The sequence below is a fragment of the Cricetulus griseus genome, chromosome 5 (genome assembly GCF_003668045.3).
Source record: "Cricetulus griseus strain 17A/GY chromosome 5, alternate assembly CriGri-PICRH-1.0, whole genome shotgun sequence".
NCBI lineage: Eukaryota > Metazoa > Chordata > Mammalia > Rodentia > Cricetidae > Cricetulus > Cricetulus griseus.
The window spans coordinates 133569700-133586070 of NC_048598.1; the positions used below are offsets into that span (position 1 = coordinate 133569700).

The following is a 16371-nucleotide window of genomic DNA, read 5'->3' on the forward strand; positions in this document are numbered from 1 at the left end:
ACATAATCACATTTTTAAAATGATTTCTGACTTTGTTCACATTTTTAAGTTTATTAATTTTCTTTAGAAGTTGGGTATGAAAGTGTAAAGTACATAGCAAAGAAGATTTTGTGTGAAATAATACACTTTAATAGATGCCAGAAAGATACGGGTTTTTGCTCTTTTGGAGAAACGTTTGACTACATGGTGGGAGAAAGTTTATAAAGTTTCAGTAGAATCATTCTTCATTAAGTCATTGTCAGTTTCTACATGTTAAATACTTGACAACTGCTTGCATAATTTTATTGGTTATAAAAGTTTTATGGTTTGGGGTTGGGACTCTTTTAGAACCCACATGTTAAGGTCATAGTTCTGCTGAGCAGTGACTCACCCGAGTACTTTGCTGAAGGTTACCATGACTGTTTAAAGAGTACTTTCCTATCCTCTCATCATTAGCCACGGATAAACAGTTACCCCGAAGACAGCCTTGCAGATGAGGAAAAATCAGCAACCGTCAAACGTTGCCCTGATCCAGAGACCAGAGCACCTCACATTCTCAGAAGGCAGAGCAGCCCAAGCTGTGTTCCTGTAGCAGAGACATCCTCTATAGGTACAAACAGCATGCTAGCAGTCCTGGAATGCAGCTAGATACCGTGATCTGGATGGCCAGGCAGATGGGAAGGAAAGCCATTCTTTCCTGGCTTTAATAATATCTTCATTCTTTACTCGGTCCTTTTGTAGTTCAAGCCTTATTTCTATGCTTTAGTTACACACAAGTGGGCTATAATAGATTCAGACCATTTCAACGTATTTTAATCCCATAGTAAATGTTACAGGATCCAGGGGACGTGCCCATGTTCCCCCACTCCAGGAGTCAGCTGTGGTAGACATTATACATATGTACACGTAATAGTACAAAAGATGGCTCAGTCTGGTAATGCTTGCCTGTCATCCCAGCATTCCAAAGGCAGAGGCCAGCAGATCTCTGTGAGTTCAAAGCCAGCCTGGTCCTGTTCCAGGACAGCCAGGACTATTACACAGAGAAACCCTGTCTCCAAAACAAAACAAAACAAAAGCAAAGAGGACAGATCTTTGTAAATAGTCAAAAGAAAAAAATAGCATGATGGAGGAAAAGAAAGACAACTAGTGTGGTGTTTCCTAAAAATAAATAAACTGTATTTAAGTCCATCCCTAACGTTTCTGAGGGAGGTGGGGATGGGCTAGTGGTAAAGGGCTTGATGAACTTAGAGAAGGGAGAGCCAATGCGTAGTCATTCTTAGAGAATAAGAAGGGTTGGGCAAATACACTAACACAGAAACATGAATCATGTTTGAAGCCATCTAATGTGGAGGAAGGGTGCTACTTAAAAAGAAGGTAGGACTGAAAGTGAAGATTGTCATTCTGTTGGGGAGGATCTTGGGTACCACTGCCACTGGGCTAGGTTTAGCTCACAGTATGTTTGGCATAACTTAAGAGCACAACTCAGGATGCAGTGCAACCTAAGAGTCTGGAGGACAGGGCCAAAGAACTCATCTGACAGAAATGTGCTCCCACAGACTCACCCAAGAGGAAGGGAAAGGATGGGGGAAGGAGGTTTCTCTTCAAGGGATGTTCTTCTTTGTGTGCTTATTCAACTTTAACCATGTTTTCCTCAGGAAATGGTGATGGGATTTCAAAACTGATCAGCGAAAACACAGAGGGATCAGCGCAAGCTCCACAGTTACCTCGGAAAAAGGACAAGAGGGACTTCCCTGTGAGTACAGCGGGCACCCAGCCATTGGTTGTAAGTAACAGGGTTTTCATAGACGGGGGGAGCAAGAATAAGAACTCAGGTACCTGGAGTTGAGCATGGTGGCGTGGGCTGTTGTCGCACCTCACCAGAGGCTGGAGCAGGACTGCGAGAGCTCAGAAGTCCAGGGTCAGGTAGCGAGAGATGGCCCAGCAGTGAGAGCACTGGCTGCTCTTCCACAGGGCCTGGGTTCAATTCCCACATCCACACGACAGCTCTCACCCATCAGTAACCTCAGTCCCAGGGGATCTGACACCTTCTGACCTCCACAGACACTAGGCACACACAGGTTCATATATATACATACATGCAGGCAAAACACTCATATACATAAAATTAAAATAATCTAAAAAAATAAGTTTTGGGGGGCTGGAGAGATGGCTCAGAGGTTAAGAGCACCGACTGCTCTTCCAGAGGTCCTGAGTTAAATTCCCAGCAACCACATGGTGGCTCACAAGCATCTGTAATGAGATGTGGTGCCCTCTTCTGGTGTGCAGATATACATGGAAGCTGAATGCTGTATACATAATAAATAAATAAATAAACAAATAAAAAAAATAAGTTTTATAATAACTGGTACAGTAAATGACTAAAGTTTTATTTTTAACCCTAGAGTTTCTTGCAGTATTAAAAATTACTTTAAAAAAAAATTTTTTTTCACAGAAACCAACCATCAATGGCCTTCCTCCCACCCCAAAAGTTTTGGTAAGGTTTGTTATGTGACCTGTTTGCCATTTTTTGGTTTTGTTTGTTTTGTTTGTTTGTTTGTTTGTTTAATCTTTTTAGAAGCAGTAGAAGTAGATTTATTTTTTATTTTTTATTTAAATTCTTTAATTGGTACTTATATTTACATATCCATTCCCCCATTCCCTCTCCCTCCCATCCTCCCATGTTCTCCACCTGCCCCCCCAACCCATCCCCCACTCCTCCCCAGAGATAGTGAGGCCTCCCACCAGGGACCTTCAAAGTCTGTCATATCATTTGGGGTAGGGCCTAGACCCTCCTTGCTGTATCTGAGCTGCAATAGTATTCCTCCATAGGGAATGGGCCCCCAAAGTCCATTTGTGCTCTAGGGATAAAGACTGGCTCCACTGTTAGAGGTCCCATAGACTGCCCTGGCCTCCTAGCTGGCCCCCACATTCAGAGGGCTTGGTTTGGTCCAATTCTGTTTCCCCAGCTTTATGACTAGTGTCTCCATGCTATCAGTAGGTCAGGTCCACTGTTTCTGCAGGTCTCTCCAGCCCCGTCTTGGCTCCTTTGCTCATCCCTCCTCCCTCTCCACAACTGAATTCCAGGAGTATGATTCAGTGCTTAGCTGTGGGTGTCTGTTTCTGCTTTGAACAACAACAGGATGAAGGCTCTCCTTTGAACCACTAAAAGAAAGAATATTGTAGAAAATAAAGTTGGTGAATAGATTTGAATGTGCTGTAGTCAGACCACAGACTCCAATTTGAGGGGATTGGTTAACATTTAGAGACCAAGTTGGGTGTAATGGCAGGTCTATAACCTTAGCACTCCATGGACTAAGGCAGAAAGTTCAAGGTTCAAGGTCAGCCAGGCGCACATAACAAGTTCCAGGCTACATCTAAGCAATCAGCTATTTTTAAAAGAAGAAGAAGAAGAAAAGGGGGTGAGAAAAAAACAAAAAGAAAAACAAAACTGAGGATTCATAAATTCTGTCAGTGGGTTCTCAGATTAGGTCTAAACACCATTTAATTTTACTGTGATATTAATACTAGGCCTTCTTCCTTATGTGGTAAGTGCCTTTTTCCCCTTGCAACCATTTTCACCCTGAGCTGTACACAATGAAAAGAAAGAAGGAAACTTAGACTAACACTTCTCTGTCCTCTTATGGTGAGATGTATCTGTGAGGTGGAGCTGCTGACCATGGGAATGGTGGTACTTTGTGAATTGTACTCACTTATTAGTTAATGTCCAGAATAGAAACTTGCTCTTTTTGTCAGTTGCGTATATTGTAGAATTACACTGCAGTGATGCTGAAGAAAATCAAATATCATTTATTTCACTTTAACTTAAATTCCTGAAGCTCACTAAGTAGATTGATAGATTTGATACATTGACCCTAAAGTGGAAAGAAAGCGAAGACCGTGACTCAGTAAAAAACATTTGGCTGTGTTAAGATCTGTGTATTGTTTTGAGATAAAACTGCAAAGGTTTCTTCAAAAGTTTGATGATGCATGATTTTCTAAGAAAATTAAAATTACATGATAAAATAAGCCATTTTTTTTTTCTTTATAAACAAGATGGGAGCGTGTTTTTCCAAAGTATTTGATGGCTGCCCTTTGAAAATCAATTGTGCAACATCCTGGATACACCCTGATACAAAAGGTACGAGTTCTGAATTGTATATATACCCCCTATAAAATGTTTACTGTATGGAATAGCTTTATAATTAGTGAATTAAGGTGGTTAACTTTAAAATTGTCACCTTAGATACTAAATGAGATAGGGCCTTATGACAAGCTAACTAAGTCGGTAGGATTTGGTTCAAGTACATTAAACCTAAATAGTGTATAGGAACTTTTCTTGTGAAGGAGGCTAAAAGAGATATCACAACTATGTATCCTTAATTTGTAAAGATGAGACAGTTCATAACCAGCCATTGAGGTCCATAGGTGGTGGGTACTAGTGTTTCAGTCTCAGTGTTCTATGATTGTATAAAACTTGGTTTTAAAAAAGAAAAACCAAATATACACTGAAATATTTAGGAGCAAAGGGGTTTGTGCTCATAGCTTAGCTTGGAGTGTGCATGAAGAAGATGCAATTCAAGACCACTCTGGTCTGTACTGAGATGACATCATTAGATAGATAGATAGATAGATAGATAGATAGATAGATAGATAGATAGATAGATAGATAGATCGGGAAGCTTGTCCATATTTATGTTCTGCTGTCTCCACTCATTTTACTTTCTCCACTCTTAACATTCAGCTGAAAACTCCATGTCAGTTTAGTCAGTTTGGATGCTTGAGCCGTGCTCAGTCAGATGCATCTATCACTGTGACTTGTTTAACACTTAATATTTTTCCAGGATTGAAGGCAGTGGCAGTACCTGTCTCCTTCAGTGTGAGGACAGTCCCTTACTGTCCTGCTAGTTCACTTTTCCTTCCTTAGAATCAGTCTTTTCTCCAAGAAGCTCTGGCTCTTTTTAATGTAATAGTATTTAGAAACCAACATCTGAAAAGATGTGCTCATTATTTGTTGTATGTCATGGTTTATGGCTTATATTTAATGTATATTTGAGTATTTGGTGTGTCTTGCAAAAACATACCACCATAACAACAGTTTAAAATTCAGTTAAAGACAGCATTAAATAGTGAAGCCTTACACAGCTTCTGTTTACCTCTTAAAACACGGGAAAGAGACATGGTAGCACAAATGTTTAAAAACCGTTGTACTTTGTTTGGTGCATGTGTGGGCGTGTAATGCTGATATCACCACTACATAGAGCTCTCATCTGAGTGTGCAACTTCAGAAAATGATACTAAGTCTGCTAACTTGCTATTATAGATCAGTACATTATTTTTGGAACTGAAGATGGTATTTACACATTGAATCTTAATGAGCTGCATGAGGCGACTATGGAACAGGTAATAAAATTTTTAACTTAAAGAGTTAGTCTGAACAAATTGGATAAAAGAATTATCATAATTTTAAATCCATTTGTACCAGTTCTAATCTTAGTTTTTATGGTCTAAATATTTAAATGGTTGACACGGTACTGTCTTCATGTTCATGTTGAAAGATTTTTTTTTTCTCTCTTAAGGTTTTGGTACTTTTCCCAAAGAAATTACCAAAATTTTTATAGTACTGTTAGTTTTGTTTTGCATGGTACTGAGATCAATCCCAGGGCCCCATGCATGCTAGGCCCATGCTCTGCCAGCAGCACTGCTTTATTGTGTGGGGATTTGGGGGCAGGGTAAGAGGAGAGAATCAAAGCTTTACAGTTTAATAATCTTCTTCCTCCTCCTCCTCCTCCTCTTCAGTTGTTTCCACGGAAATGTACCTGGCTGTATGTCATCAATAACACACTGATGTCATTATCAGGTATGCATGGTGATGAAACCAATAGACGAACAATGAAATGAAATTTAGTGTGCACTGTACGACAGTGCCATTTGCTGTTTGAGAAGGGATCCTGTCTTCTGTGAGGGCTGCATTTCCCCACCCCTTTCCCCAGCGTCTGGACCCCCGAGGGAGGGGACATTGTGGTGACCTGCTGAGCCCATTCCCTTCCACACCAGGCCCATTGCTGCTGCACTCTGTCTCCCTTTGAGTGTTAGCCATGCAGAGGGAGGAAGCAGGGGGTCAAGCTACCTCCTTTCTCCATGAATGCTAGCCATCCACCCACTTTAACCTCAATTTTCTTAATTATCAAATCAGGACAGTGGCATTAAAAACAAAACAACAACAAAAACCAGTCTCATGAGATTGTTGTGAGGGTTAAGTAAAACAGCCCAGAGTGCTGAGTAAATTGTAAAGCCTTAAACAGATGTTGTTACATATGGCTGCCTTAGACGATGCTTTTGAGTGCTAATCCAGGGAGACAGATGGCTCAGTCTGAAGAATGCTTTCTAACAAGCGTGAGGACCTGAGTTCTGTCCCCAGCATCCATGGAGAAAGCTAGGTGTGGTGGTGCACACTTGTAATTCCAGTACTAGGGAGGCAGAGGCAGGAGGTTCCTTGGGGCTCACGAGGCAACAAACCGACCTGGTAGGGGAGGTCCAGACCATGGAGAGAACCTATCTCATAATCAAGAGAGACATTGACTGAAGAACAACATTCAATAGTGACCTCTGGCTCACACATGCACATGAATCTGCACTCATACAAGCGCACACACACACACACACACACACACACACAGAGAGAGAGAGAGAGAGAGAGAGAGAGAGAGAGAGAGAGAGAGATTATCTAAACAAGGAGACTCTTGAGCAGCTGTTCTGATTTTAGCATGTCGGGTTTGTTTGTTTGTTTGTTTGTTTGTTTGTTTGTTCGTTTGTTTTTGATAGCTGGTGGTAATGAAAGGATTGGTAAGTTATATCTTTAGACTTTTTTCTTGTATTTCTTACCCACTATCTTAGTCACAGTTCTATTGCTGTGAAGAGATACCATAATAAAACAGTTCTTATAAAGGAAAGCATTTAATTGGGGCTGGCTTACATTTTTAGAGGTTTAGTCCATTGTCATGGCAGGAAGGCACTGGAGCAGTAGCTGAGAGCCACATCCTGATTCCTAGGCAGAAAGACAGACAGACTGACTGACTGACTAGGACTGGCATGGGCTTTGAAACTTCAGAGCCCTCTCCCAGTGACACACTTTTAACATGGCAGCACCTCCTGAGACCTCTAATTCTTTCAAATAGTGCCACTCCTTAATGCCTAAGCATTCAAATTTATGAGCCTGTGGAGGCCATTCTTACTCAACCACCACACCCACCAAATAATATTTTCTTACACATTGGGCTTATGTAGCTGCATGGAGACTAACTGATTGATTTCATTTGTAGTACAAGATAGCTAATTGTTATTTCTCCCCAGTGGAGATACTTCAGGAATCTGTATTTGAGTAATAACAATGTTTATGAAAAATAGCTTTGTGTGTAAATGACTTACTAAGAAGTGGGGATCCTCTACAGCAGTGCTTTTCAACCTTCCTAACACTGTGACCCTTTAATACACCTCCTCATGTTGTGGTGACCCCAGCCATAAAATTATTTTCATTGCTACTTCATAACTGTAATTTTGCTACTGTTGTGATTTGTGATGTAAATATCTGTATCTTCCAATGATCTTAGATGACTCTTGTGAAAGGGTCATTCCATCCCCCCAAGGAGGTCACAACCCCCAGTTTAAGAATCACTACTCTAAAGAGCACTTAATCACTTTGGTTTTAATTATGATTAGCCTGTCATTTTTTATTTAATTTAGCAAATATTCATATATTACTCTTTCGAAAAGAAACAAACCCAATTCTATTTGAATGACTTCTGAATCTCTTAACAGACTTAATTGAGTTTCTTTTTCTGGTATAAACCCCCTGGGTGGTAGCCATAGCTGGGTTTTTACAAGATGGGCAGTGAATTCCTGATAGGGAGTCTTGGTGAACAGTCTTTTTCCAGGTGTGGGTCAAGTAGCTGTAGGTCTTGGAGATGACATCAAAGGTGAAGTTGCCCAGGGTGGCATTCAGCCCTTGGCTGATGTGCAACAGTCTCAATACCAGCCAGCAGCAGCAGCTTCTTGGGCACAGGAGCAGAGATGATGCCAGGGCCTCTGGGAATGGGATGAGGCACACCAGCACAGAGCAATAGTGGCCTGTCACCTTGTATGGAATGATATAGAGTTTGCCTATCTTGTTCCCCCAGTAGTCTCTCCAGACAGGGACAGTGTGGAAGCTTGGCCATGACGATTGCTCCTTGGATGGTAGTGGCTGCCTCCCTGGAGCACTTAACACCAAGACCAGAATGACCATTGTCCCAGTAGTGACAGAAGCCTTGAAGCTGGCCCACTGCTGTGAGTCTGCTTCTGCGCTGGCATGATCTTTATTTCCTCATCCTTTAGGGATGTTCCAGGAAAAGGCAATGGTCTCAGATTCCTTGATGGCAGGGAGAGGCAGATGGCCCTCCAGGGATTTGACCTTCATGTCATTGACCAGACAGGCCATCTTGGTGCAAGGGATCCACTGCTTGTCTTTTGCTTTACCTCCATGAGCCCCAAGGCCCCTGAGAAACATCCATGGCCTCTCAAACCTGAGTCTCCTACTAGTCTACTAGGCCCTCCCTCTGCACATCTGGGCATCAGAATTTTGTATGTCAAATAACTTTTCTTAACTCTTGCAACGTTTATCATTAGACATGGCTGTCTTCAGACATAGTTTTAAAACCACATGTAGTACACCTTTTATTTTCATGAAATAAAATGGGATGACAGGAAATAGTTTATGATTAGTTTATTTCTGTAGTGCAATTAGAATTATCCCTAAAATGGAAAGAGCAGAGGTATCAGGAACAGTGAATGGAGAGAAAAGGAAGATGCTGTGTTGGCCAGAATGTTTCTATTCTGAGAAACGGTTATGAGGATAAAATACCCTATGTAATGTGTTTCCTCTAGGAAAAGGGCAAGTGTTGTTATTCTATCACACCCCTTGTGAGGAATCAGACAACATTTGTGTATATATCTCCTATTAAGCATGGCTACATTGGATGTGTATGGGTTATGCCTTACTGTACTGGGGCTTGTAGTACTGTCTTATTTCACTTTTCCTGGTATTACAATCTATACATTTAAAAATTTATTCACAATCAATTTTAATTGAAGGTAATTCAATAGATTGCTGGTGGATAGATTTGTCCCAAAGAGATAGTCACAATATTACAGAATTTTCTGTTTTGTTTGTAACACACGTATACACCAATGTTTAACAGTTTCTCTTTCTTCACTAGCATCAAATAGTTTTACATTTATTCTTCCCAGATCACCTATTTGTCAGAATATGCCTAAAGAGAATGATCTACTTGCTTAAAAGTAATTTTATCCATTGCTTTTGAAATATTAACCAAGTTTGTTTGTTGTGTTTTTACATATTTTTCTCTTCTGCTTGATCCTTGAATATTACTGGACTCATCTTTTCAGAAGGTAATTGTGTTTTTTTGTTTTGTTTTGTTTTTGGTGTTTTTGAGAGAGGGTCTCACTGTGCAGCTGTTGGGTATACTAGAACTCACTATGTAGACTAGACTGGCCTTGAACTCAACAGAGATCCACTTGCCTCCACATCCTGATTCCTGGGACTAAAGGCATGTGCCGACACACCTAGCTAACTGCATTTTCTTTTACTTGAAAATTGTCTCTTTCTCCTGAAATTTATCCTAGTAAAAGTAACTTCCTTCTCCTTTACAGGAAAGACCTTTCAGCTCTACTCCCACAATCTTATTGCATTGTTTGAACAAGCCAGAAAACCAGGGTTAGCTGCCCATATACAAACTCATAGGTTTCCTGACCGCATTCTGCCAAGGTACAAAATACCATCTTGATCCTACTGGGGGTGAGGTTATTTGTGTCTGTTTTTAAGCTGCTAGTGTTCCTCGTCTGGTGAAACAGCTCCCTGTTCTTAATTTACGTGTCATCCAGACCGGAAATCATTCATGTTACCTGCATGAAAATCACTTATGAACGTTTTATAACAAGTTCTTCATTCTATAAAATCAAAGTCTAAAGTCAGAGTCCAAGGTGGGTGGGTGGTTGGTTGGTTGGTTGGTTGGTTGGTTGGCTTTTAAGCCCCTTCCTGTCTGATTCTGGTACAGCTGGTTCATATATCACCATATGAATGTCACAAAGGAGTTCATTCGTATTGTCTTACATTTTCAGAAAGTTTGCCTTAACAACAAAGATCCCTGATACAAAAGGCTGCCATAAATGCTGCATAGGTGAGTAAATGCTACTTCTCACACTAGATGGTCAGAACTTTTAATATCTTTAAAAGTCAGTCTAAGAGTTTGCCGCTGGGACAACATCATCCACACAAACCATCCCCACCTCTCATGTCACTATTAACCCCAAACCAACCTCAAACTCACTGACAGGAATGATGTTCATGGTTCTGATTACACAGTAAAATAAAGGTTAAAATCAGCTGTGTGCAGAGTGCATGTGGCAGATACAGGGCTGCCAGACATGGCGCAGTTGCAGTAGTGGACACCAGTGTTGTCCCTTTATGGTATCACTATGTGGCAGTTCACACAGCATTGCCAGTCAGGTGTTGATTCAAGTATGCAGAGTTCGGAGCTCCATTGTGAAGGTGTGAGATTACCCACATGGCTATTCTCCCATCCAACCCCTCCATTGATCAGCTGATACTTCATGAGTCAAAGCCCCCACCCAAAGTCACACTCTTGGTCTTTCTGGCATGACCAATTCCTCATACTAAAATTATCTGGTGTTGCTGACCCCAGCCTAAATTTCATTGTTAGATGTAAGGCATAATGGGGATTCAAGCATGACATCCCAAAGGCTTAGCGGTTGTTTCTGAGGAGAGGAACGTTAAAGGATGGACTTCTTTTGAAGCAGCAGTTACATTCCTTACTACATAGCTATCTCATTTATTCCATAAACGGTTCTGGACACTGATTATGTCACAAGGGAGTGATAGAACCTAGAATCAGATCTGGGTACAATCTCTGCTAATCTTGGACCCCTGACTTACAGGGTTTGTTTGTTTGATCAGTGAACATATGTATCCTCAGGAAAAGATACCCTGTAGAAAAAAATACTCAACAACAATGTGCTCTGTCTACAGTTATGTGTCACTTCATGGTGTGTATGTGTCACTGGGTGATTTAACTATTGTACTTAAGTGGCGTGTCACCAAGTGGTGTAGTCCCTAGAGCCATCGTAATACACTCAAGCCTGGTCTGACTGAGATGTTGCACAGTGATGATACAACCAGATTTCGGCTTCCTAAGGAGAGTCATGTATCTGTCACCGTCCCAAGATCTATGGCTCAGAGAGGTCTAGAAGCTTACAGTCCTGAGATACAGTTATATAGAACTTAAAGCAAGAACCTGCTCACATAACCATTGTGTATTGTGGTGGTTGGGAGTCACACTGAGAAAAAAAAACAGACCAAGATGAATTTTTGTAGATTTGAGTCAAGGGTGTTACAGCAAGATGAACTAATACATGCATTCATGATAAATTATCTTCATCATCCCTCAAGCTGCTCTGCCATAGGGACATTCCTTAGTAGTTTCAGTTGTCCCTAGACCTGTGATATTTTATCCTTTCAGTTTATTTAGAAGCAGATTTTGGGTTTATAGAGTAGCTTACCTGTTTTAGAACTAATAGATCTCATAAACTCCTTGTAGTTAAGTACTCAGCATATTAAAGGCATTTAAAAATAAATATATGGGCCGGGTGTTGGTGGTGCACGCCTTTAATCCCAGCTCTCAGGAGGCAGAGACAGGCAGATCTCTGTGAGTTCAAGGCCAGCCTGGTCTACAGAGCGAGTTCCAGGACAGACTCCAAACCAATACAGAGAAACCCTGTCTTGGGGGGAAAAAAAAAAAAAAGGAAAGAAAGAAAGAAATGTATTCTCTCCAATTGATATTTTTTGTTTAAATAAAAAATGAAAGGCTATAATATTTTTTTATTTTCTATCCATTCTCATCATCTTGGTTAGCAGTTTGTCAGCTAAAAATAGCTACTTCAAATAATTTTTTCTTCTGTACTGCAGTATTGATTTACCACACACCACTGGCATTTGCTAACACCAGCAACTGCCTTCATTGAATGAATGAATGAATGAATGAATGAATGAATGAATGAATGAATAAATAAATAAATAAATAAATAAATAAATAAATTGGACCAGGCAAGGGGGTGCACATCTGTAGTGCCAGGACTTGGGAGACAGAGGCAGGTGGATCTCTGTGAGTTAAGGCCAACTTGGTCTACAGAGTAAATGCCAGGCCATCCCGAGCTACAAAATAAGACCCTGTCTCAAAAGAAAAGAAAGAGAGGCCTCTTAGCTTTTTGGTGAAGGTAATTCAGCTGTCACTTTTAGCTAAACTATTTTCTCACAAAAGCTTTCAGCGTTTACATGTAATTAGCGTTTTTTTTTTTTTTTTATTTTTTCTTTCTTTTCAGTTAGAAACCCTTACACAGGACATAAATACCTCTGCGGAGCTTTGCAGTCTGGAATTGTTCTGCTTCAGTGGTATGAACCAATGCAGAAATTCATGTTGATTAAGGTACATGTGGCTTTCTTACATTTTCCTTTTGACAAAGAACTGTGCATAAATGTAATAGGCTAAAGCTGTAATTACTACTATTAGGGACAGCCCCTTGAGAGTTTGTAGGAACTGTTGTGTGTGATGTTTTCTGTTCTTAGTAATATCTTCTCTGTAACTTACTGTTACTTAATAAGCTTCTGGAATCATCATATTTACAAACATTAGTGTGGCCAGTCCTCTAAGTTTCTCTAAAGGTACTCAATGCTCATCATCACAGAGGCAAGCTTGTATAGGATGAGGCAGGGTAACCACCAGACTTACAGCTGACTTCACTCAACACAGTATGAACAGAAGATTGCTACATTTCTCCTTTTTCTCTTGTTGTTTGTTGCAGCACTTTGATTTTCCTTTACCAAGTCCCTTGAATGTTTTTGAAATGTTGGTGATACCAGAACAGGAGTACCCCATGGTTTGTGTAGCTATCAGCAAAGGCACAGAGTCAAACCAAGTAGTTCAGTTTGAGACAATCAACTTGAATTCTGCATCTTCCTGGTTTACAGAAATCGGTGCGGGTGAGTGTTTTGTGTTTTTCACTTTATGTTCAGATAGCCATGCTTTTGCCTGTACTAGATGAGAAGATTCAATTCAACCATCGTGGGCTCCTACATACAAATGCAAGCATAATTTTCCATGTAAGCCAAGAGATTACCTACATGTAGTTTGTGATCTCTGTTTGCCCCAGGACTTTTTTAATATAGGTGGCACACATGCTTGTGGGCATTAGTTTCTCCCCTTACAGTACGTGGGTTCTAGGGATTGCACTAACTCATCAGGCGTGACAGCAAGCATCTCCTTGGTTCCTTGCCCAAGAAAACTTTATACAAATTATTTTACTGAGGAGTTTTAAATATTCTTGACATTTGAAAGTCCCAGTTGTTGACAGGCTGGAAAGATGGCTCCAGGGTTAAGAGCTGGTTGTCTTTGCAGAGGACCCAGGTTCAATTTCCCAGCACCCACAAGATGGCTCGAAGCTCTAGTTCCAGGAGCTCTGATGCCCTCTTCTGGCTTCCATGGGCACCAGGCAATGCATGTAGTGCACAGCCATACATACAGGCCAACACTCATACACATAAATTAAATAAACTGTTTTTAAATTTCAAGTCTGAGTTGTTATCAGTTTGTCTTTGGCCTTACTAAATAGTTATGTATCTCAAGCTAAGAAAGTTCCCTTTTTTCCCTGTCCTATTTATCCTACGAACCCCCCAAACACACACACACCCTATTACAACCAGTGGGTGTGCTCTGAAGACATGGGTAGAAGTTTCTTGGTAGCCTGCAAGCTTTTCCATTGGAATATTCATTGTTTTTTCTACGATTGGCTGGTGAATGTAGGAGTTTATCGCACGTGTCTCAGTGAAAGCTCTGGAAGGACAGCTTTTCTCACAGTTGAAGTTTGGAAAAATCAGTCAAGAATAGATTTTTTAAATGAAAACAATATGCAAGTCCATGATATCATGAGATACCACCTAAACCACAGCAGTAGCAAACTCCTTTGAGGATGCTGAGGAGCTACTGGCCAGGATAAAGTTAGTGCAGCCATTGTGGAAAGAGTTTAGGGGCTTTTCAAAGGCTAGAAATAGAACTGCTTCATCACCCAGCAGTTTCACTATTGGGTATACACTCCTTTCCAGAGAAAATAAAACCAGTATGCTGGGAAGAGAGCTGCACGTGCATATTTATTGCAGCTTTCTCCCCAATAACCAAGATAGGGAATCACCCTAGATTGAGTTCAGCTGGTGGATAAAGAAAATATGGTATGTCTACACTGTGGAGTATTACTCAACCATCAAAACTGTGAACCTATGTTGAGTGTGATGGCACATGCCTGTAATCTCTGTACTCAGGAGATGAAGGTGGAAGGATAATTTTGAGTCAGGCTACCCTGGGCTGTGTATAGGGGCACACGGTATCGGACAAGAATGAGAATGAAGCTAACTTGACAATGGGAAAAAGTGAAATATCAAAGGACAGATGCCATGTATTCTCACCTGTAGACACTGAAAACAATCTTTGCAAGTCAAATAGGATTAGGCCCCAAAGAAGTCCACAGAGGTGGGGCATGGGAGAAAGATGGGGCTTTCTCCCCATCTTTCTCACAGTCTGGGGCTGTGGTTGGGTAGGAGTGATTTCTGATGTTCTCTAACCCCACAGGGTGACTGGTTCACAACAAGTAAATCTGTTTCAAAAGCACTATCAGAGAGGATTTTGAAGAATTTATTTTTTGAATCTGTGGAATATATGAAATGAGAAAAGGAATCCTTATTTTTCTGTTTGTTGTGCTGGTGTATTATTTTGTCATTTATCAACCATGATTTATTAGGCCACTTTTAAACAGAATTCAAGCAGTTTGTGGTGGTTTTATTAGACTATTGTTACAGTCTTCACTACGTTGTGAGGACATCTATTAGAGTGTTTCATTTGGTGCTTCTTGGCTTTTGATAACGTAAAGACTTGAGTTCTAAGAGCTCATTAAGCATCCCAACTAGGAAAGCTTAACGTCTACACAAATGTCACCTTCAGAATAAGACTGGAACAGAGCTCAGTGGAAATGTCTATAACTAGTGTGCACAAGCACTGTGTTTGATCCCACACATTACAAAGACAATCAGTATGACCAGAGATGCCCTAGTTTTACAACATGATCTATGGGTGCAGCCATTTGTTGTGGTTACCTGAAGAGTAACATTACCGTCATAGTCAGTTTCAAACCAGTGGTCATGTGGCTCATAAATTTCCTGAAAGTTTAACAAGCTGTCAAGCCCTGTGTGAACTCCCCCTGTATGGACCAAGCTGTAGTTTCCAGTCAGGGTAAAGAAGAAAGCCACTTGCACCTGTACCTTGCTTTTCTCTGTACGGCTTACTGGCTTCTGCAGTTGGGTGTGTGCCTCCCATGAAGCTCACAGAAAGGACTGAAGTAGCATTGCCTTCCTATTGCCAAAGTAAGCAGCCTAGATAGAAATGGTTCCCAATAAGCAAGTAGCGCTCAAAAAGTGGCTATGTATCAGTTTAATTAAAACAACATGATTAGGCTGGGAATGATGGTACATGCCTCTAATCCAAGCGTTCTGGAGGCAAGAGCAGGCAGTGTTACATAATGAAACCCTGTCTCAAAAAGAATTGAAAATAACAACAAAAGCATGGTCATTTTTAAAAATAACAAAATAAAAACTCAAGCCATCTTTATTACATAGTCCCACAGTGTGTTTGCTGGTTGTTGTGGTATCAAAGATCATTGTATATTACTTGGTGGCGATGTACAATGTCTTTCTTCCAGATGGTGTGTTGGGAGCTATATATACTCGTTAAGGCTGGAAATTTGTTGAATCTTCTTTTGAACCTCAGAAGTTGAGTTGGTTTTTGAGATTTTGTTATGCTCTAATGCCTGAGGTCATATTATATCCACCTGTAACATTGTCCCAGCTAAAATAAAAACAGACCAAAAATTACTTCCTGAGCAGAGCCCAGCCTCTGAGGTCATCATCAGGTCACCCTTCCACACAGGTGAGATGCCCTGTCTAGTCCAGCTTTTGTCCTCATTAGGTTTCGTTTTCATGGGTAATCATTAATCTAATTCCCAGCCATGTCTGTTGTTGAGCCAAGAGCCTTCAGCTGGCAAAGCTATAGCATTGAGATGAGCTCTGTTCCAGGAGTCCTTCCTTCGCAGGTTCTGATTCATTATTACATGGTCCTTTATTGCATGGTCACTCCTTGGTATTTGTTGAGTGGGTGGATGATCATGGGTTAGCTGAGAAAAAGAACATTTGGTGTGCTGCCTTGAAGATAACTTGGTGGTAGT

General features: G+C 40.8%; 1 protein-coding gene across 1 annotated transcript in view; it reads left to right on the plus strand.

The window, feature by feature from the left end:
• Positions 1-16371, plus strand: part of Map4k5 (mitogen-activated protein kinase kinase kinase kinase 5) — a 90673-nt gene that overhangs the window by 63173 nt on the left and 11129 nt on the right. Inside the window, exons 17-27 of the mRNA XM_027418172.2 lie at positions 436-589; positions 1635-1732; positions 2432-2473; positions 4033-4117; positions 5300-5379; positions 5776-5836; positions 9421-9423; positions 9685-9799; positions 10153-10211; positions 12430-12533; positions 12910-13087. Of these exons, the coding sequence (XP_027273973.1) occupies positions 436-589; positions 1635-1732; positions 2432-2473; positions 4033-4117; positions 5300-5379; positions 5776-5836; positions 9421-9423; positions 9685-9799; positions 10153-10211; positions 12430-12533; positions 12910-13087 (979 nt within the window). The remainder of the gene's footprint in view (positions 1-435; positions 590-1634; positions 1733-2431; positions 2474-4032; positions 4118-5299; positions 5380-5775; positions 5837-9420; positions 9424-9684; positions 9800-10152; positions 10212-12429; positions 12534-12909; positions 13088-16371) is intronic.